This window comes from Manacus candei, unplaced genomic scaffold (assembly GCF_025592945.1).
Source record: "Manacus candei isolate 608988 ecotype Guabito, Panama unplaced genomic scaffold, ASM2559294v1 h1tg000049l, whole genome shotgun sequence".
NCBI classification, from domain to species: domain Eukaryota; kingdom Metazoa; phylum Chordata; class Aves; order Passeriformes; family Pipridae; genus Manacus; species Manacus candei.
In genome coordinates, this window is record NW_026138097.1 from 12,874,710 (window position 1) to 12,901,570 (window position 26,861).

Here is a 26,861-nt window from a genome sequence, read left to right on the forward strand (position 1 = left end):
GCACTTAAACAAAAAGTGAATTCCTGACCTTCTCAGTCAGTGGGAACAGGATTTTATCCTAAGCCTTATTACAAATACACAGTGGGAAAAACAAAGTTGAGCTGGAGTGAACAAGCTCAAATAGCTGTGCTAAATGTTCCCACTCTTTATTTTAAAGTGTAAGGCATGATAATGTTGGTTTTTGCACTACTGGAGTAGTCATTATTTCTTCTGCTTTCGAAGAGTAATTGGAATTATGCTTTATTCTGATTCACTTCAGTAATAATCTGTTCCTCCTTATTTGTGTAGCAAGAGAAGAAGAAGAGAAAATCAGAAAAAAGATTGAGCCAAATCTGGAGATAGGAATGCAGGCTGGTTTAGGGATGTAAAATAGAATACTGCAGTTCAGCTCCATGTATGCTCTGACACTGAAACAAAGTGAGCATCATCAGTGCTGTTATGGAATTGTTCCTGTGGCAATGTCAGTATTCTCTTGGAAGTAGGCATCCATATTTACCTTCTGTAACTGTTTTCCTTATTTAGATAAATGATTGTAGCCTCTTCTTTGGAAATTCAATATAGTTGATTTAGGTGAGCTCAGTTAAATTCAGCATTAAAGGTATTTAGTTTGAGCTTACACAGCTTTTAATTTTAATGATACCTGAAATGTTTGTGTTCACAAACACAGGCAAATAATATAAGACTTTGAAGGGTTTGTAGACTTGATAGAAAAGTACCAAAACAGATTTGTAATTCATAAGGCCTCTACAGTAAATATACAACTTAAAAAGTATAAGCTTAAATAAGAGAACTGTTTAAAGTGCTTTCCCTTGTAAAGTGTTATGTCTATTTCACAGTGCTTATCTTATGTCCTTGACAAAATGGCTGCCACTGCTAAACCAGTTTTTATTGTTTGAATTTTTAAATACACGAGCTCATGGCCACAGACATCACAATTACAGAAGCAAGCTTGCATAAGCATCAGAAAAAATCCAGTCTGCACATAATTTTAAGAATTAAAAAGCAAAAATTCAACAGAATTTTGGTCCTAAAGTTTAGACTTAAAAGTAAATATCAGACATCTGTAAAAATGCAAACTCCCTGTGTAGTAACAAAGAATTATGCATCTCATGAGACTTAGAACAATTTGGGAACTGGAGACAGTGAAGAACAGTCCTAACAGCTTTTAAAGTGAAATACACAAACAGTCCTTAGGGGAGAACTCATTTTTTCTGTACCTTGAGTGAATGCTCTGCCACTAACTAGTTACTTGGCAATTTTTTGTCATTGTTGTTTCCCTGTGAACATCTTCCTTTTCAGCACATTTTTCATTCTAGTTTTCAGGGAACTGCTTAGAATGGTAGAGGCAGCAGTGCAGAGAGAGATGTCAGCAGTGAGAAATCTGTCCCTGTCAGAAAGGGTGGATGTGCATGACACTGGTAGAGTAGATGGAGCCATAGCTGCAAGAAACAACAGCCTAGCAAGCAGCATCTGAGATGAACCCCAGGTGAGTTCAGTAGCTCCAGCAGCTGTGGATTTCTTCCAGTTTTCCTGCTTCCCTCCTCTTGGGGAACCCCTGTTCTGGATTACAAAGCAGAGCCCAGCGAAGCTTGAACATCATAGCTATCACACAGCTTGAATTGAAAAGGGAGCCCCATCCTGGGTAGCTTAGATATGTGTTGGTTGTGGCACTTTCCAGGGAGAGAGGAGGTTCCTATTTAAACCACTTAAGCCAACAAAGGAATTAAACTGCTCCTCCATTTATGAACATTAGTCTAATTCATAAAGATGGAGAAGTTTGAAATGCAGCTGAAGAAAGCTGCATTTTGCAGAAAGTACAGGCCTCTTGTATTTTGTGTCTTCTATTATGAAGAGGAACTGAAGCTCCTCAGCTCAGGGACCTGGCTAGAGGAGTGCTTTTTCTCTCTATATGGTTAAATGTCCATGGGAGGTAAGTGTATGGACAACTGGAATAAATCATGCAGCACCACTTAAGTGAAGAAACCCAGTTTCAGCACATGGAAAAGAGAAAGGGTTTATCTTTGTAGGCAGTTATAAACATCTCTACCTTTTTTCCAGATAAAAAAAAATGCAAAACATTTTCTTTACAATTTGTTTTCCATCTCCCACTGTTGCATAGCTTCTAAAGCAGAAGATTCATCTTGTTGCACTAGCTTGCAATTTAAAGGTTATGGAAATCCTCTACATCTTCCATTAAAGAGCTGTACTGAAGTTACTGATCAAAGCAAGCAGTATGTAGGCTGCCCGAAGTTGTGGCTCATGCCACAACAAAACCCGACCCCAAATTCTCAGCTGTACCACATAACCCCATTTCTGGAATAGGGCCGGGAGGGACTGGGAGCACAGGACTGCTGCTATGCCCCTCACTGAACAAGAGCACAAAACCTGGTCTGCACTGAAGTCTCTCCTAATTTATAGGCACCAGGGCTTGCTCGGGCATCCTCCATATCCCCCTCCCGTCGTGCCGGGGCAGTTCCTGGGAGCTCCGCAGGTAGGTGGGAAGACACCACCGCCTTCTCCTCCGCAAGCCCGGGCTGCGGGACGCACCCTACCCTGCCTCTTGGGTAGGTTTTTGGTTGGTTGGCTTTTGCGTTGGGGTTTTTTTTTCCCCTTCTCCCAGAACAGCCGGAAAAGGGAAGTTTTGGGCGGTGCGTGGCTCCTTCACCTCCCCTTCCGCCGCCTGCTCCGCCCCCAGTTGCTGCGGAGCGGGCCCATCGGGCAGGTGAGACCCAGCAGCATCCCTGTCACCCGCAGGGCTGCCTTCCCAACAAGTCGGGTTTCCTCTCCTGGGTTCAGGGTTTAGGCTTTGCTCATAGCAAAGCCTGTCACGGCAAAATGCTTCTTCCCCTCCCCCCCCCGCCCCCCAACTAAAATAAAAGGTTAAGAGATGCTGATCCTCAACCCGATTTTGCGTTACAGCTTTCGGCATGGCAGTGGACTGGTTCGGCTTTGGCTACGCCGCCCTGGTGACATCAGGAGGGCTTATTGGCTATGTAAAAGCAGGTACGGAGCTCAAAGATGCTTCTATCTCCCGTTCTGTCTTCGTCCTCCCTCCCCCCAATTACTTGGTGTGAGCTGGGCGGCTTTTTACGAAAGGCTTCTAGCTCGAAGTTGGCGCTGATGTAAAATTTATCAGTTTGTGCCATGTGCTGATAACTTGCTGCTGTTGGGGAGTGGTGGATTTTGGGCTGAGCTGGTGCTTTGGGCAGATAAGCCCACAATCGGCTTTCTGGTGGATGCTGATATGCTACTTCTGCATTGTGCTCTTTGAGTGAACTGACATAAGTTTCCTTCAGAAAGGCTTTTCCCCTCCTGTTTAAAATACAAGCATTCTATAAGTGTTCTGCATCTTCAAATGACATAAATCACCATTTTTTTCCCTTTAGAGATTTATTCCCATCCTAATCTTTTACAATAATGGTGTACTGCAAGCTGCAGAGAGTTTTCTAAAGGATCCTTTCTCCAAGTAGAGCTGAACAATGCAAATCAGTCCTTAAACTTGTTCCTTTTCTGGGCTCTTCATCATAAGCTTACCCTCTGACCTACTGTTTTCATTTCCTGGCCTCTTCCTGAGTTACCCTCCTCCAGACAGAACTGAAGCTTAATTCCTGCAACAGTCTCTTTCAGCTTTGAAAATCCCTAAGCTGTCCTAGCTTTTATGATAGGAAGGGGCATTTCTGAAGTCAGTAAGAATCTTACCAGTAACTAATTGCATCTGTATTTCTCTGAGGGCATTATGAAATGGCAGGAGTCTTTCATGTCCTCTGGTCCCAGATGGGAGGACACGGTCATGCTGAGGCAAGGGAATCCAGGTCACAGGATTTTTGAAGGGGGAATAGAAACTCATATGGTGACTTTTGGAGAGAAAAAAAACCATATTGTATCATTACTAATAACTTGGAGAAACCAAAAGAAAATGGAACTTTCATCTGTAGATCTAATTTGATGATCTGATCTGTTCTTTTACAACCAGGTCTATTTACCCACACAGATAGTGGACAGCAGTAGGTGCCTTGGGAAGAGTATGAGAACAGAGCAATCAAAGAGAGAGTGATTGATTGATTGATTGATTGATAGTTTTTCTGTCTTCATTTAGTAAGTTCTCTGAGTCCTTGTGTGTTGAGACTCAGGAACTTCTTGAGCCAGAGGTGATGTGTTTGTCCTAGTAAGTGTATGTGTCATAGTTGCTTAAACGACGCCTCAAGGTAAAATTCATGGATATGGATATGGTGGATGTTTCTTGACTCCTAGGCTTGTGGAAAGAATTGTAGCTACCACATGTTGGTTGCTAAACTGTATTCTGTACAAAGCAGCTGGTTATTATAGTGTGCATCTTTTTCCTTGCACATGGACAAGAATATCAGGTGCTTTCTATCAGTTTTTATCTCTTGCTTTTTTATACCAAAAGCAGGATCTAAAGCAATATTACAGCAACCTTGTCGATGACTGAAAAGTGATTACTTTCTGGCAGCAATATGCAATCCTCCTGTAACATTGAGAGATCTTTATCAGCTTAGTTTTTTAGTCTCAGGTCTTTTAAAGGTGACCTGAAAAATGGAATATAAAAAGAACTATCCTCGGTAACATTAAGTCCTTAATTCTCCATTAGCCTTATTGAGGATATTCACCACTCGCAGTGATCATGCCACTTCATTACTTGGTGTATTCTGTAAATCAGCTTAAACGTAGTATCCTTTATTTTCTGGTAGCTTTATACCAAGGATCTGATTCGAAGTTTAGGTGAGTCCAGGGAACCTTCTTCCAAAGTCTGCAGTTACCTTTGGATCAGATCTCAGGTGTATTTAAGAGATATGATCTCCATTACTGGACTCCACCTTCCTCTTTGGCAACTCTTTATTTATCTGAATGCCCTCCTGCCCAATTCAGTCCACATGTCCTTTTTTCCCCCTCTTAAATCCTTACTATTTAATCCATCTACTTTACTGCCTCTCAAGAAATGTTGATATTACTGTTCTGAAACAACATGCTTCAGTTTGCACAAGGAAAACACCGATTCTTTTGTTTTTCTCGTAATTCTTTCCACCATAAATATATTAATGACTTTGCTGTTACAGAACTAAATACTAATGCTATTTGTATCTTATGCAAGAGTATTTCAGCTGGTTTTTGGTGCTGATCAACATGGTCTCAATATCTTAAAAGAAAAAAAACCCTTCTCTAATCTTCTTTATAACAATGAATGATGAATGCCTATCTTTTTGGGGTTTTTTGTTGTTGCTGGTATTTTGCAAAACATAAGCTGATGACCAAGTTCATTTTTAAGTTTCTAATAAATGCATTATCTTTTACTTATTCAGGTAGTGTTCCATCACTAGCTGCTGGCCTGTTGTTTGGGGGTTTGGCTGGACTGGGTGCTTATCAGCTCTCACAGAATCCAAATAATATTTGGCTTTCTTTGAGTAAGTAATTTTAAAATTTTACTTAGAAGAGATTATACTTACCCTAAAATAGCTGGATATTTAAAATTAGTTCCTAAAAGTCTTTGCAGAAGAGTTAAATGGATGGTGTTATATATCTAATTTCAGTCCAATCTTTGAACTTCACTGCACTGGTGGCTGCCAACACTCATATGTCTGGTACTGATGTGTTTGAGGGATCCTAGTTCTAGGAAAGTGTTAGTAAATTGATGTCTGACCTCTCTGTGTCCTCTATCTGACTGAATCCTACTTTAAGCATCCCACAGTAAGCTGGAGCATTTGGGGAAGTGGGATTCCCCTGTAGACGGCCTGTACCACTAGCAGGTTATTTTATTACCACTGAAAATGGCAGTAGTTGTGATTGGCTTATTTTTATATATGACAAATATGTGGAATGACAAAGGTGTTGCATGCCTGGGGGGATTTAACAGAAAAGTAAGGTTCAGTAGTGCAGATTATTCTACCTTCTTCTCAGAACTGGAGCTTCCCTTCCTCCTGATTGTAGAAGCTGACTGTGGAGAGTTACTGCTTAGTCAGTGTTTAAAGAGCTGACACTGGCTATAGCACTTTTTCACTGAAGCAGTGACATAGCATCTGGCTCTTTGGTATATGAAAGTCAGAAGTGAAAGGGGAAGGCCCAGCATTTCTCTCCACTTCAGTTTTGTTTACAGGCAGTCCTGTTTACAGGCTTCCACATCTACTGGACAGGCCAAAAGCTGTGCATGGTCAAGCCTAAGTAACTGGAATAAACTGCAAGTACAGCAAGCTTAAGAAGAGTGATACCAAGTGTTTGCCTGAATGTCAGAGGCAGTCAGATACATTTCTCTACCTCAGTAGCGTATGAAGTCTTTTCCTTTAAAGTTTTTGGAGAAGGGGTGTTCTACTGCTGCTTTGGCCAAAATTACACTGTGAGTTGTGCATATTTTGAAGAGTGCCTACTAATTAGAGCTTGAAGCATTTGAATACTAAAATATTTTAGTTTTATTGTGTGTCAGACTGTGATCCCAGTCTCTTATATATCTCCTTACATGAGATCACTAGAAGTCAGCAACAATATCTGGAGTGGTGTTAGGGAAGGGGCATGCCATGGCTAGGACTGAAGATGAGCTGGGTCCTGCAGGACCAGTCATCACATGGAAACAATGGTAGAAGATAAATGAGTTGGAACATACTGTGCGTAGCTGTTACCACTGGGTAGCAGATGCATGCTAATGCTCAGGATTTCATCAATATGTTTTTCTTACAGTTTTCTTAGTATTCAGTCTGTCTTTGACATACAGTGTTCCAGGGACTGCTCTTTCTATTTTACTGGCTCGGTGAAAGTACATGGCTCCTGTCTCTAAGTCAGGGACAATAGATTTGACTCTCATCTTAGTGGAAGGAGGTGCAGGACTGAAATGGCTTGGTAATGCATAGCACTTACATAGCACACTTCCCTTTTGAAGTCTTTTGAAACATAAATTAGTTCATTCTCAGAACATTACTACAAGTTACACATGAAAATGCTCTCTCCTTTTTATGAGAAGTGGGGGAATTACGTGCACAAGTTTAGTGATTTGCCTGTGCATGGGGAAGAAGTGAGCAGCGTGGCATAAATTATTTCCAGCCTCAAAAAGAGCACATTTCGAAAAAGAAATCTGAGGAGTGTGTGCAGAACCATATGGAGCGCACTGTCTGCTACAACTTGATGTAGAATACTTTTTACATACTGAGGCATTCCAAAATTTACACAATTTATTGACTCTCTTAGTCCATCAAGTGAAATAACCGTTTCACTTTTTACTTGGTGCTACTGCTTCTCACTGTTCCGTTAGTTTTTAATTCTATTATGTCTCTTACACACATGTATCTGCTGCCTGGACTGTACAATCTCTCATTTAAGTTACATCTGGAACACTGTCTGCCATCATGGGAACAAGATTTTACAACTCCAGAAAATTCATGCCGGCGGGGCTGATTGCTGGTGTCAGGTACAACACAATATACTTTTTTTTTTAACCTCTTGTGTGTGATTTCTTAATTAAACTGAAATGGAATGAGTCATATTTTATGTATCTTTTTTGTTCCTGTGCACCAGTTACATGGGAAGTATTTGAAAATGTATTGACAAATTGTTGTTATTATTGTTTAATTATGTGTTTTTCCTCCTTATGCAGTTTGCTAATGGTTGGAAGATTAGCACTGAAGATGTTAGAAAAGCCCCAGGATAAGTAGCTGTTCATTTTACAGCCTAATATTTGGATAAGGAAACTTGATAATGATGTTGCATAAATTCAGAAGCAAGAAGATGGAACACTTTTCTATATCAAGACATTTTTTCCCCTTTTTTACATAAAAGGGAGTAGAATGATGGGACAGATAGTTTATAAACATTTGTTTATGTACATTTGTTTCAATGATCAGGTAGACCTATTTGTGTATAGAGAGAAATGGGTCCTGGGTTTGATTTTTCCAGATGTGAATCAGTGTATTTTAACACTTCCAATTTTTATATTTCAAAATATTCTACTGACATATATGAAGCAGAGTGAACCTGTAATTAAGAAAATAACCACAAAGAGGCACCAGGAGTAATTTGCTAAATACAACAGTGTATCTCAAACCTTTTGTACTTAGTATTACAGCATGCTTTACCTGTTGCATTCTGAGTTGATACACCACGTCTGTATAACACCAAACAGATCTTACATTTTTATTGTGAAATGATGCTAAAATGTTGCTTTTCTACAAGTAAATTCTATTACAAACCTTTGTTTGGTGTGGGTTTTTTATAATTTCTGTGTTTTGGGCATCGGGGGTATTTTTACTTTGTGTTCTTCTCAGTGGAAGTCTTTGCAGTGAACTGTTAGTATCCAAGTGCTGTCTTTCAAAATTGCTTTATAAATGTGGGGCAAAAGATTAAATTAGGGGCCTTCATTAACATTTTAATGTATTTCATATTGTAACCTCTCTTGTTTCCAGACACTTAATCTGTAAATAACCTGATTGTACAAGGTGAATCTGCAGAGAGCAACACTAAAAACATGTAAAAGTGTGTCTGAAATTCTAGTCCCAGTTAAATCGTAGTCTCTTTTGACTGTGCTGTAAGCAAAACCCTACAGAAGTTTTGTAATTACATTTTTATGTTTCTAAATGTCCCCATGTAATTGAATAGAAAATTCCATCCCTCATACAGAATTTTCTAGAGCCATTCAAGAACTAAAGACATTAGTATCCTTTCTCCAGAGTGCTCCTGCCTTTAGACTGATTGTTAGCTAATTCTAAAAGTTTTCTTTCCTATTTTTATTGTGTAGGTTTCTGTGTTTTGGTTTTTGGTTTTTCTCCACTGAGAGTTGTCTCTATCTAAATTGAGATAATTACTTTTGCATTAAATTCACTGTGGCTATGCCATGACTTCAGTGGAACTTCGTGCCACGAGTCAGCTTTTATATGGATGTAAATTTTGGAAAATGATTTAGTTATTTTTAGGAAATCAGTTGTTAATTCTTAAATTAAGGCTACTCTGTTTAAAGCACACTCTGAAAATAAAAATGTTACTTTAATATTTCTTACAATATCAGCTATCAGCACAAGCTTAAATGAGTACAGATTTTTCAACAAGGCTCAGTAACAGGAAACGGGTTGTACAATACACAGACTGGGTGACCAGAATTCAACAACTGGGAGTTTAATCATGCCTCCAGAACTTAAATACATTATAGAAATGTGAGAGGAAGAGAGTTATGGTTATCAAATCCTCATTTCCCAGGTTGAAGAGCCAGGCCCTCTATTGCACATCTACATGCCAGGTAGAAGTCTGAGTGGCGGGAGGAAGTGTCACGTATTTCACCCCTCTCTTGAGGGGCTCACTCAGGACTGGAGGAGGGAATTCCCTATTTGCTTTGGTAGGTAAATGATCTCTTGAAATTAGGAGTTTGCCTTAAACTTTGTAAAGGGGGGTGTATAAGGCTGTTTTTGTAATAGCAAGTCCTTAAGTCCTGGAAAGTGAGAGATGTTGCACTACCTTCACCTCCTGCTCTGGAGAGGTTCAAGTTCCCTTCCCAGGAGAGGGCTCTTTGCTTCTTTGCATCCCACATGGAGAATATTACCTGGGGAAGCCACACCACAGGTGAGAAAAGACCACAAAGTTCTTGGGACCTCTGGCAAAAGAAGCAATTATTTTTTTTTAAGTCTTCTTTTAAAGCTAAATAGTAACTGGTAAAAATACAGAAACGTCCTGTGGCTGAGAGATGGAACTCAGATTCCTCTCTGCCCAGGTGGAAAATCCAGTGGGACCACCTAAATTTTGCCTATGCTATGTTTACTTCTGGCTAACCCTAAGTTCTCTGCTATTCAGGCTCTTACCTGTGCCGTTCCAACTGCTGACACTGGGGCAGCGTCAGGCACGTACAGGCTTGGAATGTTGCAAAATAACACAGTTAGTGGAAAGCTGAGCAAATATGTTGGGGTGAGCCAAAATCTGGGACACTTGAGTGCCTCAAATGTGCCTTAGTCTTTACAGGTATAACACTGAGACCTCTAACACAGCAATAATGTACTGAGGCTGAATTGCATCACTGAGTTGAGGGGAGGAAAAACAGACTTTTTACTCACCCATTGGTAGATGTCACACCCTAAGCTGTTCTTCCAATTAATGTGACATTTGCAGGTAGCAAAATCTCTTTAATTTAGTACAGATCTGTACTATAATGTAAGAATGTAAGTAATGTTACACCAGTAGTGCAGACAACTGACTTTTACAAACTAGTGAAGGAGAACGATAAAAGGATGGAAAATGTTTCAACTGAAACGGTTTAGAAAGGAAGTAGTCATGTGCTGTCCTACTTTATCCCTTGTTCTAAGAATATGGTATGAGGCTGTTTATAATGCAGAGCGAATCCCCTAACTCTTGTTCTGCTTCAGGCTTCGAAAGTGCAATTTGCCATGTCCCAGTTCTGTCAGTCATTGTGCTGGGAGCTGTTGGCACTTCGTCATCACAGGCTGAGGGTTGGTTCTGTGGTGAAACTAATATGGCCTGAAGTATTACACAATTATCCCTTCGTGGTGTTAAAATTGCTGGCTTCTTGGCATTATAGTTATGCTTTCTGACTGCACAGTTTAATCACCTGGAAAAATGGGAGGGGGAAAAAAGGTCAGGAAAACCTCCAGGCACTCGTGACAGGAGGGAGAAAGTCTTTGTTCCTCAAGAATCCCAACAAGTAAAAATGGGAAAATGTTGTGTTTATAGTGGCACAGAGGCTGCCTACATCTGTTTTCCTGCTTCCTTGAAATGCTGCCACGCTGGAACAGATCAAAGCGCTTATGGTTTTGTGCCCTGTCCCCAGCTCAGTCCGGTGCACAAGTGACTTTGGGTGTTCCCTTTAGTTTTTCTGTACTTCTCCTCTGAACTGTGAAATAGAGATAACATTTTCTGTATCCCTTCCCTGTCTGTGTTTGACATTGCTGTCTTACACAGTGTGTGGCATAACATGTTCCCTGCCCCAGAAGCAAGGATTGGTGGTTGGAATTGATACTGTTTTATTGCTGATAGTTAATACAGTCTGTCCTTGTTTTAAGTTAATACTCTTTTAGAAAATACCTAATGAGAAAAAAAAGGGTACAACAACAGTCTGATCCTGTCCTTTCATTTAATTAAATGTTAGCATTTTCTAATATATTGCTATCATATTTGAGATCCTGTCCTGCAAGTACCATAACTAAGTGGAATTGAGTTTTAGTACTAATACTGGGAGGCATACTTAGAATATCCTGAGTTGGAAGTGAGCCATGAGGATCAAGTCCTACTCCTGACTCCACACAGGGCAACCTAAAAGTGAAACCATATATCTAAGAGCATTATCCAAATGCTTATTGAACTCCATAAGCTTTGGAACTATGACCGCTTCCCTGGGAGCTTGACTACCCACATAGTGAAGTTCACCATCTTCCCCTCTCTTTTCCTTTTTTCCTCATTTTTTTTCTTCATTTCTTTTTTTTTTAATTTCTTATGTTTTTTTCCTTTTACTTTTTTCCTTTCTCTTTTTTCTTTTTGTCCTTTTCCTCCTTCTTCTTCCTGTTTCTTTTTTCCCTTTCTCTCTTTTGTTCCTTTTTTATTTCCCCCCTCCTTTTTTCCTTTCCCTCCCCCTTTTATCCTTCATTTCCCCTTTTTTCCTTTTTCTCCTCCTTTTTGTCCTTTTAGTTTTTTCCGTTGGTGTGGGGTTTTTTTTTTCCCTCTTTCTTTCTTGGTTTCTTTCTCTTGTTTTTTGGGGGGTTTTTCTTTGATTTTTTTTTGTTTGTTTGTTTTTTGGTGGTTTTTTTTTTTTTTTTTTTTTTTTTTTTTGTGTGTGTGTGTGTTTTTTTTTCCTTGTTTATTTTTTATTCAGTGGCTGCCTGTGCTGAGAATGCCGAGGTTTCGGAAGGCTCTCCAGCGAGGAGAGCCGGGAGGGGGCGGCAGCGGTGCTCCGATGCGGCTGCCGCTCCGCCCGGCCGGCTGTCAGCCGGAGGGGAAAGGCACCCCAGCCCGAGAGACGGAGACAAGGATAAATAATAATCAACCTGCTTCTAATTTAGGGTTTGTCCACTCGTAGTTATGTGACCTGGAACACCAAATGCTGGAACGCAAATGCTTGGTTCTCTCAGCCGAAAAGGAGTGTCGCTTCTTTGCGCTGGCCTGAGGAATGAAAGGAAATGATCCTGGGGCAAAAGGCTTTTTTCACCGTGTGTTCTGTGCAATCCCTGGCTAGTGCTGCTAAGGATCTGATAATAATCGCGTGAAGAATGAAAAATAAAACCCTTTTACCACTCTTCTTACACCCCCTGGAGGAAATCACTTACCTGTATTGGAAGATCAGCCCAGTCTTTCTCACCTGTTTACAGGAAGAAACAACATCAGCAGGTTGTCACCCTGATTCACAAGCAGAGGGGATTTGGCAGGACAGGCCTTCTTCTCTAAGCACTTTTAAGAAATACATAAACGTTATAGTTTTGTAAGCTGTTGAGGTGTATGTATAATGAGGGAGAGGATGTTGAATGCATTTCTTCGGAGTGAGTGCTCTTTCAGCAGTGGTATAACAATAGGAAATGGCTGGGATCAAATTATGTGCTGTTACCTGAAGGCATCCCATCAGTAGGAGAGTTATTGGATGCGCTGAAATTCCTTCTGACCCCTCTGTTCCTCAATAAACCTGTGTGCAACTTCCTCTGGGGACGGGCCAAGTATTGCTCCATTAGTATGCAGCACCACATCAGCAGGGCAGAAAAATACACACCAGGAGGAGAGAAAATAGATGAAAAGCAGCAGGATCAAAGTAAAAGCTTTTAAATTCTGGACTGAAATTTCCCTACGCTGAGGTTCCTGCTGGTCTGAGGTGTCGTGACAAGACCTAAAATATTCTGAGATGAGAGGAAGGTTGGTCCACTTACTCAAGTTCTGTTTCTGTTAAAAATGAAGCCTAAACTAGGAGGTAGGGAAAATTTTTTGTGATGGGAGTGAGAACCCAAAAATCATGACAACACACACAGAGTGACAGTCCTAGAATCTTCTGAAAATATTCTAATCCATAAAGCTGTTGGGAAAATGGTCATTCTGGTTCTCTGTAGTTACATATCCCTCCTGTTTAACAGCATGCTAGATGCTCCACTCTTCATTGTTTGTCCTATACTCAGCCACATCTTCAGTTCCCAGACACTACCTCACCTGGCAGCCCTGCAGCATTTACATCAGCTTACAGCCTGTCGCCAGGTTTTCTCCTCCATATGCCACTATTGTCTCATCCCTGCCAAAAAAAAATAAGGACACTCTGTTCAACTTACTCCTATAAATATCATCTATATAAATTTATTTTTTACGCAAATTCATTTGTTTATGTGAAGGACAGTAGGTAGGTTAGCAGCCAGTGTCTCGGGCAGCACAGAGAGTCCCTGGTCAACACAGGGACCCAGGTTCAGCTACATCCTTCTCACAGCCAGGTGTGCAATCAACACATACACTCATGCTTGTGCACAGCAACAGGCAGTACCATGATTGCACAGGAGTTTTATTTACACTTTTTAAAGCATTTTGTTTGCTTATGTATGTTTTTTGTATTTGTCAGTGACAAATACCAAATAACAGTGATAAAAACTGATATAACAGTGATAAAAAACAAATAACAAATAACATTTGCTTCTGTGTATCTCATTCCCATACTATCAAGCAAGCAAATATTCCCAGTGCTAAAAGGCACTGTGACAGAGATGGCAGCAGTATGCAATTATTCCTGTGCCTCTTAACTGTCAATGATCAGAGTACCAACTTCTATAGAGGGTGGTGTGTTGCACAGAGGCAGAAAAGATCTATAGATTTTGTTAGACACGCTTGATTTATAGAATATATCCCACAGGATGCCCTTCAGAGTCAGGTCTTCCCTCAAGAGTATTCCTTGCATGTAAGCATTAACTGTCTGATGTCACCTACAGACACTCTGCTTGCTTTAGCGTTTCTATAACAATGCACCAAAAGACATTAAAAGAAGATGTTAAATGCATTCAAATCCTCCCTTAACAACCATAAACAGGGTGTGGTGCATATGTTTAACAAACAGCAGGAAAGAGAAGAGTTAACTATTTAAATAACCGTGTTCAGTGAGACCTAATTAGTGCTAATCTCAAGTTTTTCTTTTTTTTTTTTTCCCAGGAGCAGTAAGTGTACAGAAGAGGATGTGTGGGGGAAGGAAGGGTAAGAGAGGTCAGCCTACTATTAATTGCATCTTGTTTAGCTGGGTCACTGCAAATGACCTCATTCAAACCTGGCTGTATGGAAGGTGCCCACTGAAGCCACTCTTGCCACTCTTCTCCTCAGCTGGACAGGGGAGAGAAAATATAATGAAAGGAGATAAGGACAGGAGAGATCACTCACCAATTAATGTTATGAGCAAAACAGATTTGACATGGGGAAAATTAATGTGATCTATTACCAATCAAATCAGAGTAGAATAATGAGAAGTAAAACCAAATCTTAAAAACACCTTCTCCCCACTCGTCCCTTCTTCCTGGGCTCAGCTTCACTCCCAGTTTTCTCCACCTCCTCCCCGCAGTGGCACAGGGTGATGTGGAAGGGTGGTTGAGGTCAGTTTATCACATGTTGTGTCTACCACTCCTTGCTCTTCAAGGGTAGGTCTCCTCATGCTCATCCCCTGCTCCAGCCTGGGGTCCCTCCCACAGGAGACAGACCTCCATGAATTTCTGCAAGGCAAGTCCTTCATATGGTCTGCAGTTCTTCACGAACTGCTCTTGTGTGGGTCCCTTCCATGGGGTGCAATCCTTCAGGAACAAACTGCTACAGAGTGAGTCCCCCACGGGGACACAATTCCTGCCAGCAAACCTGCTCCAGTGTGGGCTCCTCTCTCCACAGATCCACAGGTCCTGCTGGGAGCCTGCTCCAGCATGGGTTTGTATGGGGTCCCAGCCTTCTTTAGGTGCATCCACCTGGTCCTCCATAGGCTGCAGGTGGATCTCTGCTCCACCATGAACGTTCATGGGCTGCAGAGGGTGCAGGGGTACATCCTGCCTCACCATGGTCTTCACCACAGGCTGCAGGGGAATTTCTGCTCTGGCATCTGCAGCACCTCCCTCCTCTCCTTCTTTACTGAGAGTGTCTGCAGGGCTGTTTCTCTCACATATTCTCACTCCTCTCTCCAGCTGGAGTTGCTCTTGTGCAGTAACTTCTTTACCCTTCTTAAATACCTTATCCCAGAGGTGCTACTGCTGTTGCCGATGGGCTCAACTTTAACCAGTGGTGGGTCTGTCTTGGAACTGACTGGCATTGTCTCTATTGGACATGGGAGAAGCTTCTGGCAGCTTATCACAGAAGCCATCCCTGTAGTCTCTCAGCTACCAAAACCTTGCCACACAAACCCAATACAAAATCTTTAAATGGCACGTTTAAAATCCAAGATGGCAACACTGTGCAAGATTTGTGCATACTCAAGAGTCGTGCTGTCTTCATTAGTCTCATTCTTTATCAAACATTTATTTCATATGCAGATGAACATTTAAATTCAGTTGTGGCACTGCCCAAAGGTACAGTGAATTTTGTATTGCCATGTCCTGCCTAGTGTTGGGTGCTGCACTCCTACTTCATCTAGAAAATGTGAAGATGAGGCATGCCCCTGTTTCCATGGAATCTAAGGGGAAATAGGTGCAGCACCCTTAGGGCCAAGGGCAAAAAAATAAGACAGATGGTTAACTAAAAAAAAGGAAGAGTGAAATATCCGAAGTGTTGTAAAGATGCCCTGGAAGAAAGTTTCAGATATTACCCTGAGGAGTGGCAGAGCCAAGTGTTGCTGACCTGAGACATGCTGTGCCAACTCACCCACAAGAGTTTCTGTCCTTCCACCCTTTAGTTTCTCATTTTTCAACAGAGAGACATGACTGTGGTCAGTAGCAAATCTATTTACAGAGCTTGTCAAAAGACCTCTCAGAAATCTAAGTATGTCCCGACATAGGAACATTCCCAACATAAGGAGAAGGCATTTTTGTGTTAATTTCTTCTGAAGTTGCTCTGAAATTTTTGGAAGCAGAGCAAATGGAAGCAATAAGCTTTCCTTTAGGCACTTCTGGAGGCAATACTGATTCAGGCTTAGTTTAATCAACATGCTGGGGTAAATTGATATTCTCTAATTTGCTCAAAATTGTTTTTTAAAGGAAACGGACTTGGGGAATCCTCTCCTTGAAGACAAAGTGGTCCAAGGCACCCTTCACCCAAGCACCCCAAGTGAAGGAGTGCAAACTGGAGCAGGCTGGGATCTTGAGATCTTGGAGTCAATGTCCCTTTTCCTCTCCATCAGGAAAGTTTCCTAGTCCCCCGAAGTTCCCCTGCATGGGAACTGAGAATTAGAAATGGAGATTGTAACTCATTTCTCTTCAGTCCTTTCCCCCGTTTTTAATCAATTGTTGCCCTTCTTTATGTAGACAGGCCTTTTTCCCAAAGAAGCCACTTGCAGAAAAATCAGTCTCGTGCTCTTTGAACACTTATGCTTTTCTTATTTATCCTCTTGTGTCTGTAGTTTGGTGACTTTGGTCAGATGCTTAACTGGGACTACACATCTCTGTAAGGTTGTGCACAGCTGGAGGCCTGCCAAGTAAACAACCAGGCAAAGGACATCCTTTCACAAAAACGCGGGAGATGGCCAGGTGAGCTTGTGGTCAAACACCTGGGTTTGGAGCAGGGCACTGAGTGATGGGGAGGAGGAGTTGCTGAGGCAAGGCTCGCTCCTTGAATGCACGTCTCGTGGGCCACACATTGGCTGAAAACCCTCAAGTATGGGCAGTTACTCCCCCAGATGAAATGTCAGCCCTAAAACATTCCCAGGGAAGAGAAATGTGGGAACCAAATGGATGGGTACTCCTGGCCGGCTGCACTGTGCTGCTTCTTGGGGTGTACCACAGCCTCTGGTGTCACCATGCTCACCTCGGCCACCCCTGCTCAGGACAATTGATTTTTTCATCCCTACTCAGAGTAAACGCTGTGGATTCAGCCCCTCACAGGGAGGAGGTACAGCTGACAGCAGGCTGCTCTCACAGAGTAATTAACTAATATTAATTACATGAATACACATCAATTAGCATTACCACCTTCCTGAAGCTTTCTATCGTGTGACCCGTCCATGGTTGGGAAGTTCCTCATTTCTCTTGGGAAAATAGTACCTGGGAGTGCATTTCCTCTGCCAGAGTGACCTGATGTGCTTATTAGGTGAGAGGAAGAGAAAGATGGTTCTTTAGAGGAGGCCAGTGCTTAGGAGAAATCTCTCTGGTAGGCTACTTAAAGAACCCTAAAGCAGCCAGTCCTGAAGCAAAGTGAATTTCCTGCAGTGCTTCTGGCAGTGAACAGGTTGCAAAACACTCCCAGCCATTATCCCTCATCATTTTTGCCATCACCACGAATACTTGTGCAGTTCAAGGTAATCACACTTTGCTCCTCCGAAGTGCTCCATTACAGAAGATGCGGAAAAAAAAAAAGAACCGCACAAACTGCATCCCTCCCCCCCAGGAGCAGGGTGAGGTAGGAGAGTGTTGCACACAGGTAGGAAGGGGCTGATGGCTTGCTGAGTCTGGGGCTGGCTGTGTCACACCCTCCAGATTGTGGCTACAGCTGCTATGGGAGACTCACCCCATGGTGAAACAGCAAGTGGACCTCAGTGACCGCCAGTGTGCAGCACCTGTTTTTGGTGCAGCTGTGCTTCCTGCCTTGCTTGTGGACCAGCCGCTGCCAGCTCCACTTGTTGGTTGAAGTGTTTCTCTCCAGTGAAAGAGCAAAAATGCAATTTCATAAAAATGGAAGGGAGGGAGGTAAGGGAGCAAGATGATAAAACCCACCCTGGCTGGCCCTGCATTTGAGACCTGCCCTGAAAAAGGAACAAGCTAAACTCAAACAGCTAAAACTGTGAAAGGCTATGTTCATACTGAGCCTTTGCTTTTTCTGTGTTTGCTGGGGGGTTTGGGGAGAAGGGGAATGAAGAGATGCTGGAGCTGCTGCTGCCTGGTTCTCAGAAAAAGACACTTATCTTAGCATTTTCAATGCAGTTTGTTTGTATTTTCCCTAATGTGACCATATTATATATACATACAAGGATACGCACTATATTTTAAGGAAACATATCACTGAGGAGAATTTAAAAAGCATTTACTTAACAAATCATGTTTGTTTCTTAGGTAAATCTCTGATCTAGGAATCATACATATTTAGACTTGGAAGTTGTTTTTCTATGTATGATTAACACAGATTTCTAATGTACATGATGTCACTTCTCCAGCTATCTGCAATCCGCTTCATAACTTATAAGGGAAATTTCGGTGCTATCTGTTGAGCTGTGACACAGACAAAAGAAATTTTAGAGGACAAATGAAGGATGCCCTTGAAAATTGGTACTCTGCTCTGTATTGATCTCACTCTTCTGCTTCTGAATTTGAGTGAGAGTCCGCAACCCCAATCCAGGCAGGCTGCCATTAAAGAGTTGTTTTCTGCATTAAACCAGCAGTATTAAATGCACTGTGGTTCTGATACCGCCTTTCTGAAACACCTTTCCTCTTTTCACCAGAGATGCCCATCCAACAGACTTTCTGTCATTCCATATCCTGCCATAAAACCTCAAGAATTTGCTCATCCAGCCCATCTACTAAAAATTAGCCAGTGTTCCCTGAAAAAACCACCCATATGGCTTGCAAAGCATCACTTAGTCTTTTTGCACTCTTATGCTTCATTCTGCAGAACTGCTGATAATGTTGTAGCTTCAAGTTTCTCCACACTAATTGCAATGATATTTTTCAGTCTTTTCCTGCCAACCAAGCTGCTGGCTTTTGATCAGAAATCACATGTGTGCTAGAAAGAAGCAGTGAATTGCTGTCAGCTGGCTCCCGTCTGTTTTGCCATGGAGGAAAGGGTGAAGAGCACAACACAGGGCTTCTGCAACAACAGGGAGACAAAAGGTATAAGATACACTAAGTATACGAAAGTAAGTGTTAAATAGGACCTTAAAACCCAATAATCAAACCCAGGGGCCCCTGTTTATGCAATATTGGACTTGAATGGAGTAGAAATTGTTTCTATCCCTGGATTCATTGCTGAGCTGAGGCTGAGCGTAGACTGTCCACTTTCCTGTGCATCAGTGTCCCCATATGTGAATCAGAGATAAAAATTCCAGACTCCTTTATTAAGTGCTTTGAAACCTGCTGAGGAAAAGCATCATTTGTCATGATGTGCCCTATGGGCACTTAAAAATTATTTCTGCAGAATGAAAAGGCACTAATATATATGTAACAAATAGGTGAAGAAGAGTTAAGTAAAGATCAACAGAGCTCCCACTAGCTTGGCTGTAAAGAGGCATCATATGCAGCCTGCTGGAGTGCAGCCTGCACACCAGATGAAGTTATGGATAGGGTGTTGTGCAGAGGGGTCATTCAGTAGGGAAGGACAAGCCCTTCTACAGACAAACCTCTCATGCTGAGGGCTGTCATATTTCTCCCTAGAAGATTTTGGGTACAAAGACAGCCTCATGTGTGAGATAATGCCTCCTCGGTAGCCCCCACAGTTCTGGAAAGCCATGAGCATGTGTCGTGCAGATGGTGTTTGTGTGCTGGGAATGTGCAGTGCCACCAGCGAGCCTTAGACCTATGGCACGGCCACATGGCGATGCCGCGCCCACGCAAGGGAAAGGCTGTGCTTACTGAGCATCCAGTGAATGCCTGAGCAGCTTCTACCTTCCAGGGAAGCCCAAAATTTCCAGATATGGCTCCCTTGCAGAAACACTGGCTGGTCTGCCAGATGACCAACAAGATGAGGTTTTCCTCAGAAGAGTGGGCAGAAAGCGTGGAAAGGCCATGGTTGTGCGGGCTCACGGTTACCCCATGGCAGGTGATGCAGCTCTTGCACAGCCCTCAGGCACTGCTGCCCGGCCTGCTCATGAAAGGCATGAACCTCAGTCCCCTCAGTGCCTCTCAGGAGCCTCTGTTATGACAAAGAGTTGGTTTTGATTTCAGGGGGAAGGGATGGCAGTGATTACCAAGTGCAAGTTTACCTCCAGCTTCTTTGCATATAGCTGCTGAGGGGAGCTCATTGCAGATCAAAGGAAGAGGGATGGATACTTCAGGGAGGGTAGGTCACCAAAATACTCTACAATCCAGCTCACTGGCAACAAACATTATACTCGCCTCTTTCCTCAGGGAATTGCAGGGAAGCTTTGTTTGGAAGGGAAGTTTGACAGGATTTGTGTGATGGATAGTGTGAAAAGTTTCCAGAGAGCAATTAAAAAGTGGGAAGGGGGGCAGACTCTTTTAGCATTTTTCCATTACTATTTGGGTAACTGGAAGAGCTACATGTGAAATTCTGAAGCAACAGTAAATTCCTGGAGAGAGACAAGATGCTCCAAACACTTTGTTTCTGACAAAAACTGTTCTAAGTTTTGCTCCCTACAAACAAAAGTGAGCAAATGCCAAGCCAGTCATCCAAGTAACTGTACAGTTCAGTGCTTGTTTTATGCTGTCTTTTTCAGGGACCTCTTCTAAACAGAGTTTTTTTCAAGTTCCCTTCTTTTTCTGTCTAACTTGACATTTCTTTTGAACATCATCATCTTCCTTTTGTAAGGCAACAAATTCTGCTTCTCTGTTCTCTTTTTCCATTCCCCTTCCGTGGTGTCTTCTGTGAAGAGCATAAAAATCTCTTCCACATATTGAGCAGGCATTCCTGCACCAGTAATTTCTGTTTTGTCTCAGACAATCTGTCAGGCTTGTGTGATTAAATTTAATGCCTGTACATGGCTTATATCTCTTGTCCTACTGAGAAGATTTTTCTCTACCAGTATATGGGGCAAGGCAAAGTTCTCTCAACCTCGAATATGAGTTTAAAAAAATCACGCCTTTGAACCAGGCTTTCAGAAGTCAGTTGAAGGAGCACTAAAAAGTTACAGTCAAGAAACTGGCTGGATCACAGCTTTGCCATGCAAGCTGCAATTTGATTAATGTGGCAGCTGCTTGATGGGAAATTAGGAGAGAGTTTTGAGAGTCATGAGAGGAAATTAGGCCATTTTATGCTTTTAAAGCTCTTTAAAACTCAGTGGTACTCCTCCTCCCCTGGAGGTTTATGAGCATGCGGCAACTTCTGTATTTAATAAAGAAAGCAAGCACAGTAGAAAGACTGAAAATGTTTTCCAGGGGCAGTGGGGCTCAATCGTCATACGATAACAGACCAGAAAACTTGGTTTCTGGAAATCTAGTCCTCAGCATCTTGGTTTGCATAGTCCAAATCCGCAATCATGTGTCTCACTTTATCCAGTGCTGAGGTCTAATTTAGGAGCACTTCGCAGTGTCAAGCACTGAACATGGCCTGACTGACAGCCCTGGAAATCTCCTTGACCTCAGAGGGATCTCCCAGTAGGTTGGACCGGCTGGCCAGAATGAATTTTAGTTCCCTCCAGCAGAGGCAGGTAGCCAATGTGTATGAACTATGTGGAAGAGAAGGTCTCGTGGCATGAATCATCTACTTCCCCTGGTGGAAACAGGGTGGTTCTAATCAATGTGTTACAAAAAAACCAGAGAAACCTCTTTCTGGCAAATGATCAACATATGCTGTCTGTGAGACAAATCTAATTCAGGAGGAGTAAACTTGGGAGGCAGCAGTGCTAAGGTTGCCTTTGAAGCTTCTTGGTGTTAATGAAGGTTTAACTGGGAATTTAAGACTTTAAAACTGCCTTTCTGCCAGGTGTGAGAATGCAAAATTAATGCAGATGCAGTAACCATGGCCCAGAGGAGAGGTTTTGGGCTGGAACTTGAAAGATCCAGTTTCTGTTTTGGGATGTGCTGATTGTGACATGAGAAAATACTCTATGCTAGATTTAGGAGCGTTTAATATTTCTGGCAGTCACAAAATCCAGTTTTATCCTTCTATGCTCCCAACCTTTCTACACAGTTATCTTTCCAGTTGTCGAGTCCCCAGGGTCAAAGCTTTTTAACCTCCAGTTTGGAAGCTACTAACTGTCTGTAAGATATCAGAAGGTGATCTGTGGGAAGTGCCACAATTAAAAAACAAACTTAAATTATTGTCAAAGGCAGCACGAACAGACAGAATGTGGAAAGTCCAAGTACTGAACATCCCTAACTGTATTTGGCTGCAAAGAACAGCTGCTGTGGAGTCTGCACAGAATAGTCTTTTAAATTGTTACCCAAAAGACGTAAAATGCTCTGGATTTGAGGAGCATCACTTTCAACGCATGGCTTTGTCACCACGGTGCCCAAACTGGTGCTTCCCAACCTGTTCTGTGTTGAAAGTCAAAGTTCATCTCGCCTCCTTGACAGCAAATCTGAAAGTGATGGTATTTTCCCTCTTATGCATGAACTCTGTAGTTAAGGCATTAGTTCAAATTGTAGAAGAATCAAATTCAAAACCCCCAACTGCCCTGAGGGAATGTGAAATCCTACCTCTGAGCTTCTGGGAGGTTGTCCTTGCATTCAGGGTCTCAGCAGCTCTCAGCCTCTCCCTCCCAGTAGAGCCCTCCCACTCTATGGAGTATTTTTATCTTTCCTAAGACAGCTATGATCTCGCAGCTGATAAGAGAATGCTCTTGCTTGTGAGGAGGTGGGGAGACCTGAGGTCCAGTCCTTGCTCAAGTTAAAAGCTCAGTGTTTTAGTAATATGTTTGCTAACAAGGTTCTAAAGAAAGGCAGAGCACTGAAATGGGAGCCAAGGCATTATGTAAACTCCTGAGACAACCGCTTATTGAAGTGATAAACAAGTTTTTTCACTTGGAGCCTTTATTGCAAGTGAAGAAAGTGTATTTCCTTCATTTCAGTGTCTTCATTTTAGCTTGGTCAACCAGTTGTTCATTAGAACTGAGAAATTATTTACAGGTTAAAAAAGCTGTAAATTTCTTTTTCCTACCCACCAGTCTATGAGTCAGCTGAGACATCAGGACTAAGATCTGCTCATTCCAGGCTGTTTAAGCACTGGTTAACAATTATTTCATGAGCATCAGTTTTCTTTGTACAATAATACAGTCAACATAAAATAAAAAACTTGTTTTGACATCTTCTTCTTCTTTCATATCCAAATCATTTTGATATTGCTTTATTTGATAATGGAAATCAATGCCACCTTTTTGTATGTTATTACAGCATAATTTCTATCCCAAGGCAATTCAACATAACTCCTAAGAAAAAAAATTGAATTACCTAGTAAGTACAAAATATAATTTGCCCTTTCCTAATATAATAAAAGGTAAACATTAGGCATTTGAATAAAAATTTAGATTGGTTAAGTATTTGAACATATACATATCACATTCTGAGCTAGCAAAACAAGAAAGTATGAAATATAGCAGAAGACTTCAGAAGAGAAATCTCAGTGGTTACCAACTACTAAGCATCAACTGCTCTTGGGAAAAATGATTAAATACAAATGCAAAACAGGAATAAAACCTGATAACTTTAGCCAAGGTCACTTGCTTTCTCCTTTAAGTGACAATTAAAATAGTTTGCTAAAATCCCACGCATATGAATCACTCCACCCAGCTTATTTTTCACAACAGGAGGTAGTGAGTTTTTGCCTCTGCGGTCGAAAGAGAGGAGGAAGGAGGCACCCTGCTAACTCTGTCACTGCTGGCAGCCCTTTCGGTTCACCCCTGTTCAGTCCCAGCCCTCCCTTGCAAATGGCTTCCAGCAAATGGACTTGTCTCACATTTCTCTCTATTGCCTGTCTGAGGAGCAAGGCTCTTGTGTTTGCCACCTGGCCTTTCACCTCTCCAGACATGCATCTCTCTACCCTTGTCCCATTTATGATCTCCACAAATCTTTGGGGATGAAGAGATACCTCTGAAACCACCAGATAGGTCTGACCAGAGATGCTTGGAGGAGCCTGAGATTTCCGTGGAGCGGCAAGTCACATTAGGTGAGACTTCTAGGGCGTGCAGGAAACTGGGACCTAATGTGTCTGAAGGAAGAAAAGCAGAGAACTTGGGTCTGGCATCCTGGGAAGTCAGGAGATGAAAAGTGAAGCAGCCTTGATGCATTGGTTCAGCCCAGGAAAAGAGATGCTATTTCCTGTGGTGCTTTATACGTGGGGCTCGTCCGCTTCTTCCCTCCTTTCTGTCTGACTCTGAGTTGCTTCAGCAACCCAGGTCCTAACCACATTTTGTACTAAACCAGGCCAGACAAATGCAGTATAACTCCCCTGGATGCTTGTGGGAGAGTTTCCAAATCCCACCAAACCACCAATTACACCTTCTCCCAGGAACAGGAAGGACTTGAGCACTGGGGCATTTCCAAGGGCAGCCCAGTCCTTCTGCCACATCACTGTACATGCAGGTTGCCAAATTCCCTGATGCCAGCTGTTATCTCTGAATTATTCCAAGACTGTTTGCCATTGCATTTAGATCCTGTTGTTTTGTTTTGGTTTTGTGTTTTGTTTTTTTTTCCCAAAATAAATTTGCTGAGTGTAGCACTCTGGCAGCCATCAATATTCAGATCAAATACCACTGTGCTGCCAGGGGATAAAGAGAAAGAGGAGATGACACTGGGTGCTGCTAAAACTTGTTATCTACTGGCTATCTCCACTACAAATCTGATGGGGGGGAACTGACGCAAGGCAGGTTGGTCTGCCTTGACTGCAAGGCATAACTGCAGAATTGTAAAGCCTTGCGACTGTGCTCATTTGGGGAGTTCAATGCAGAGAAGAGCAGGATTTGCACCCACGTGAGACTGCTTTGAATCTAGGCTTAGGGCATTTTCTGTGAGAAAGGAGTTGATATTTCCTCCTCCTTAATTGTCATGAAAATGAGTCAACTTAATTCTGGGCCATTTTCTCTGCCAGATGAACAGTACAACAATTCTTTGTTCACATATCTGAAATGATAAAAACAATGCAAGGATGAGAACATCAAATTCCAACACTGAAATCAAGAGATTCTCCTTCTCTCAACTGGGATCTGAAATGCCTGCATTTTTTTTAAGTGTGAAATGAATGAAAGAAAATGCAAGCATCTCTCCTCTCAAGATGTGCATCATTTCATGGCAAGTGCTTCTTGCTTATTTTTGACTTACCTCTGAGCCTTGACCAATTACAAAGTTCACTACATTGAAAACTATTTCTCTGTGTAATCAAATCTGCTTAAGTCTAAAGTCTGAGGGTAAACGCCCTAACCTGGATTTGTAAAATGGTTTGCAAATGTGATTAAAGCCAGCCTAGCTTTTCATGGTAAATTATAAAAATTATGCATCTGACAGAGATGTTAACCTGAACACTGCCACTGATTGCATTGCTGTATTCAACACCCTCCTTTGTCTTTTGTTAGAATAACAGGAGCACAGGCATACATTTGACAGTGTCCCACATAGGGTATATGTGGGACACAGCCCAATGTGTACTGCATTAGATTTGTGATTCCATACTGTCCTTAATAAAGCTGCCCTACTTTCTTTGTCGCTATGATTTTCTAACATTAGGAGCGCTGAGCACTATTGTGTAGCCTTATTAATATTAAAAAAATCATTCTCCTATTACTGAGCAATCCTCATTCAGCCACTTTTGGTCATGTGTCCTACACTGAAAGGTGATGGGCTCTTAAGCATCAGAAAGGCATGTACACAGCTGGAACATTATCCTGTGCATTATAGGTAAAATGTGTGGCAACTGGAAGCTCCCTGCTGTAGCCTCACTCTGATGAGAAATCAGGAAGTCCTTTCATGAGGGTTTATTTAATAAACCACAGTTGCTGCACCAGTTACTAAAATGCTAAGTATCCATTTTATTCCTAGTGATTAATGCCTGAAGCCTGATAATATATATAGTATCTGAGCTATTAAAATATTTTTGAATAAACATTCTCCTCTTAAATAAAGTTCCTTTGAAAGACCTATTTTAATTTCAAGAGAAAGATTAAGCCTTGCTTAAATATTAAATTATTTTATGAATTAAAAAGGAATTAAAAGGGAAAAAAGGAAAAAAATAAAAAGGAATCCACACAATATCTGGTGCGGATATTGTCTGTTTATTTTGAGTTGGGAGTCAGTCTCTAGCAGTTATGATTTCAAAGATCATCTCAAAAATATAACCTCATTTAAATTGGTGCCTGTTTGCCTGCCTCAGTTTGCAGATTTCCTGAGAGAGCCACACTCCCTCCTATTCATTTTGATGGTGATGCTTCAGGCCTGGATACCAGAAATCGTTGACTTTTACCATGTTCCTTTGGGCACACCAGGGCAGGACCTGTTCTGAATGACGGCAGACACAGGGCAAGGAAGAAGAGGAAGGAGAAGCCATTAAGCCTGATTTTGAAAAGGAAGCCTCCAGCTTCAAAAAAGCCGAGAAACACCTTTAGCTCTTAGAAGAGAAAGAATTAAGAAAACATCTTCTAGTTTCTTTGTTATAAGGACACCAGTGCTGCAGGTTTCCAATCCTCTGAAGCACTTGACAGCATACTCTTCCTCATCCTGTGTGAATGGGGACCCGAGGGACCCTAGGAATGGACTGGCCTCCCTGCTCTGACCAGGAGACACTATTGTCTTCCTGAGGATGACAACACTCACCTTCTTCACTATAGACATTGCACAGGTTCAATACTTGCCTGGATTGAAGTAAGAATCTCCAGAAATAACAAAAAATAATGGATTTACCGTTGCAGATAAAGCAGAAATTGCAAAGAGCCAGTAGCCTAGAAACTGGACTGGACTGAATTCACCCTTTGTGCAAATAAAGAACACACGATTCACCATTATTGATTTAATGAAGCAAAGTCACAGAGCAGGTACTGCAGGCCAGACTTCTACATGATCACATCAGTACATCTGGCAACTCTTAAGACCTGAGATTTTAAGGGAGCAATAGCTGTGCAGAGGCAGGCCAGTGTCTGAAGATGTCTGAAAGCAAACTGCACTCACCCAGCTTGTGCTGTGGTGCTAGTGTAGACTTAATAATGGGTTTTC

General features: G+C 41.9%; 1 protein-coding gene across 2 annotated transcripts; it reads left to right on the forward strand.

Moving 5' to 3' along the window:
- Positions 1–2,735: 2,735 nt before the first annotated feature.
- LOC127476388 (transmembrane protein 14C-like) lies at positions 2,736–8,190 on the forward strand. 2 transcript variants are annotated; one of them, XM_051799291.1, is made up of 4 exons: positions 2,736–3,003; positions 5,319–5,420; positions 7,284–7,408; positions 7,595–8,190. In XM_051799291.1, exons 1-4 carry the CDS (start codon positions 2,928–2,930, stop codon positions 7,646–7,648), a joined length of 357 nt encoding a protein of 118 aa, XP_051655251.1. In that variant the 5' UTR covers positions 2,736–2,927; the 3' UTR covers positions 7,649–8,190. The 2 variants fall into 2 exon arrangements, with proteins under 2 accessions (XP_051655251.1, XP_051655252.1); XM_051799292.1 differs by having other exon boundaries at positions 2,743–3,003; positions 7,321–7,408.
- The last annotated feature ends 18,671 nt before the right edge of the window (positions 8,191–26,861 follow it).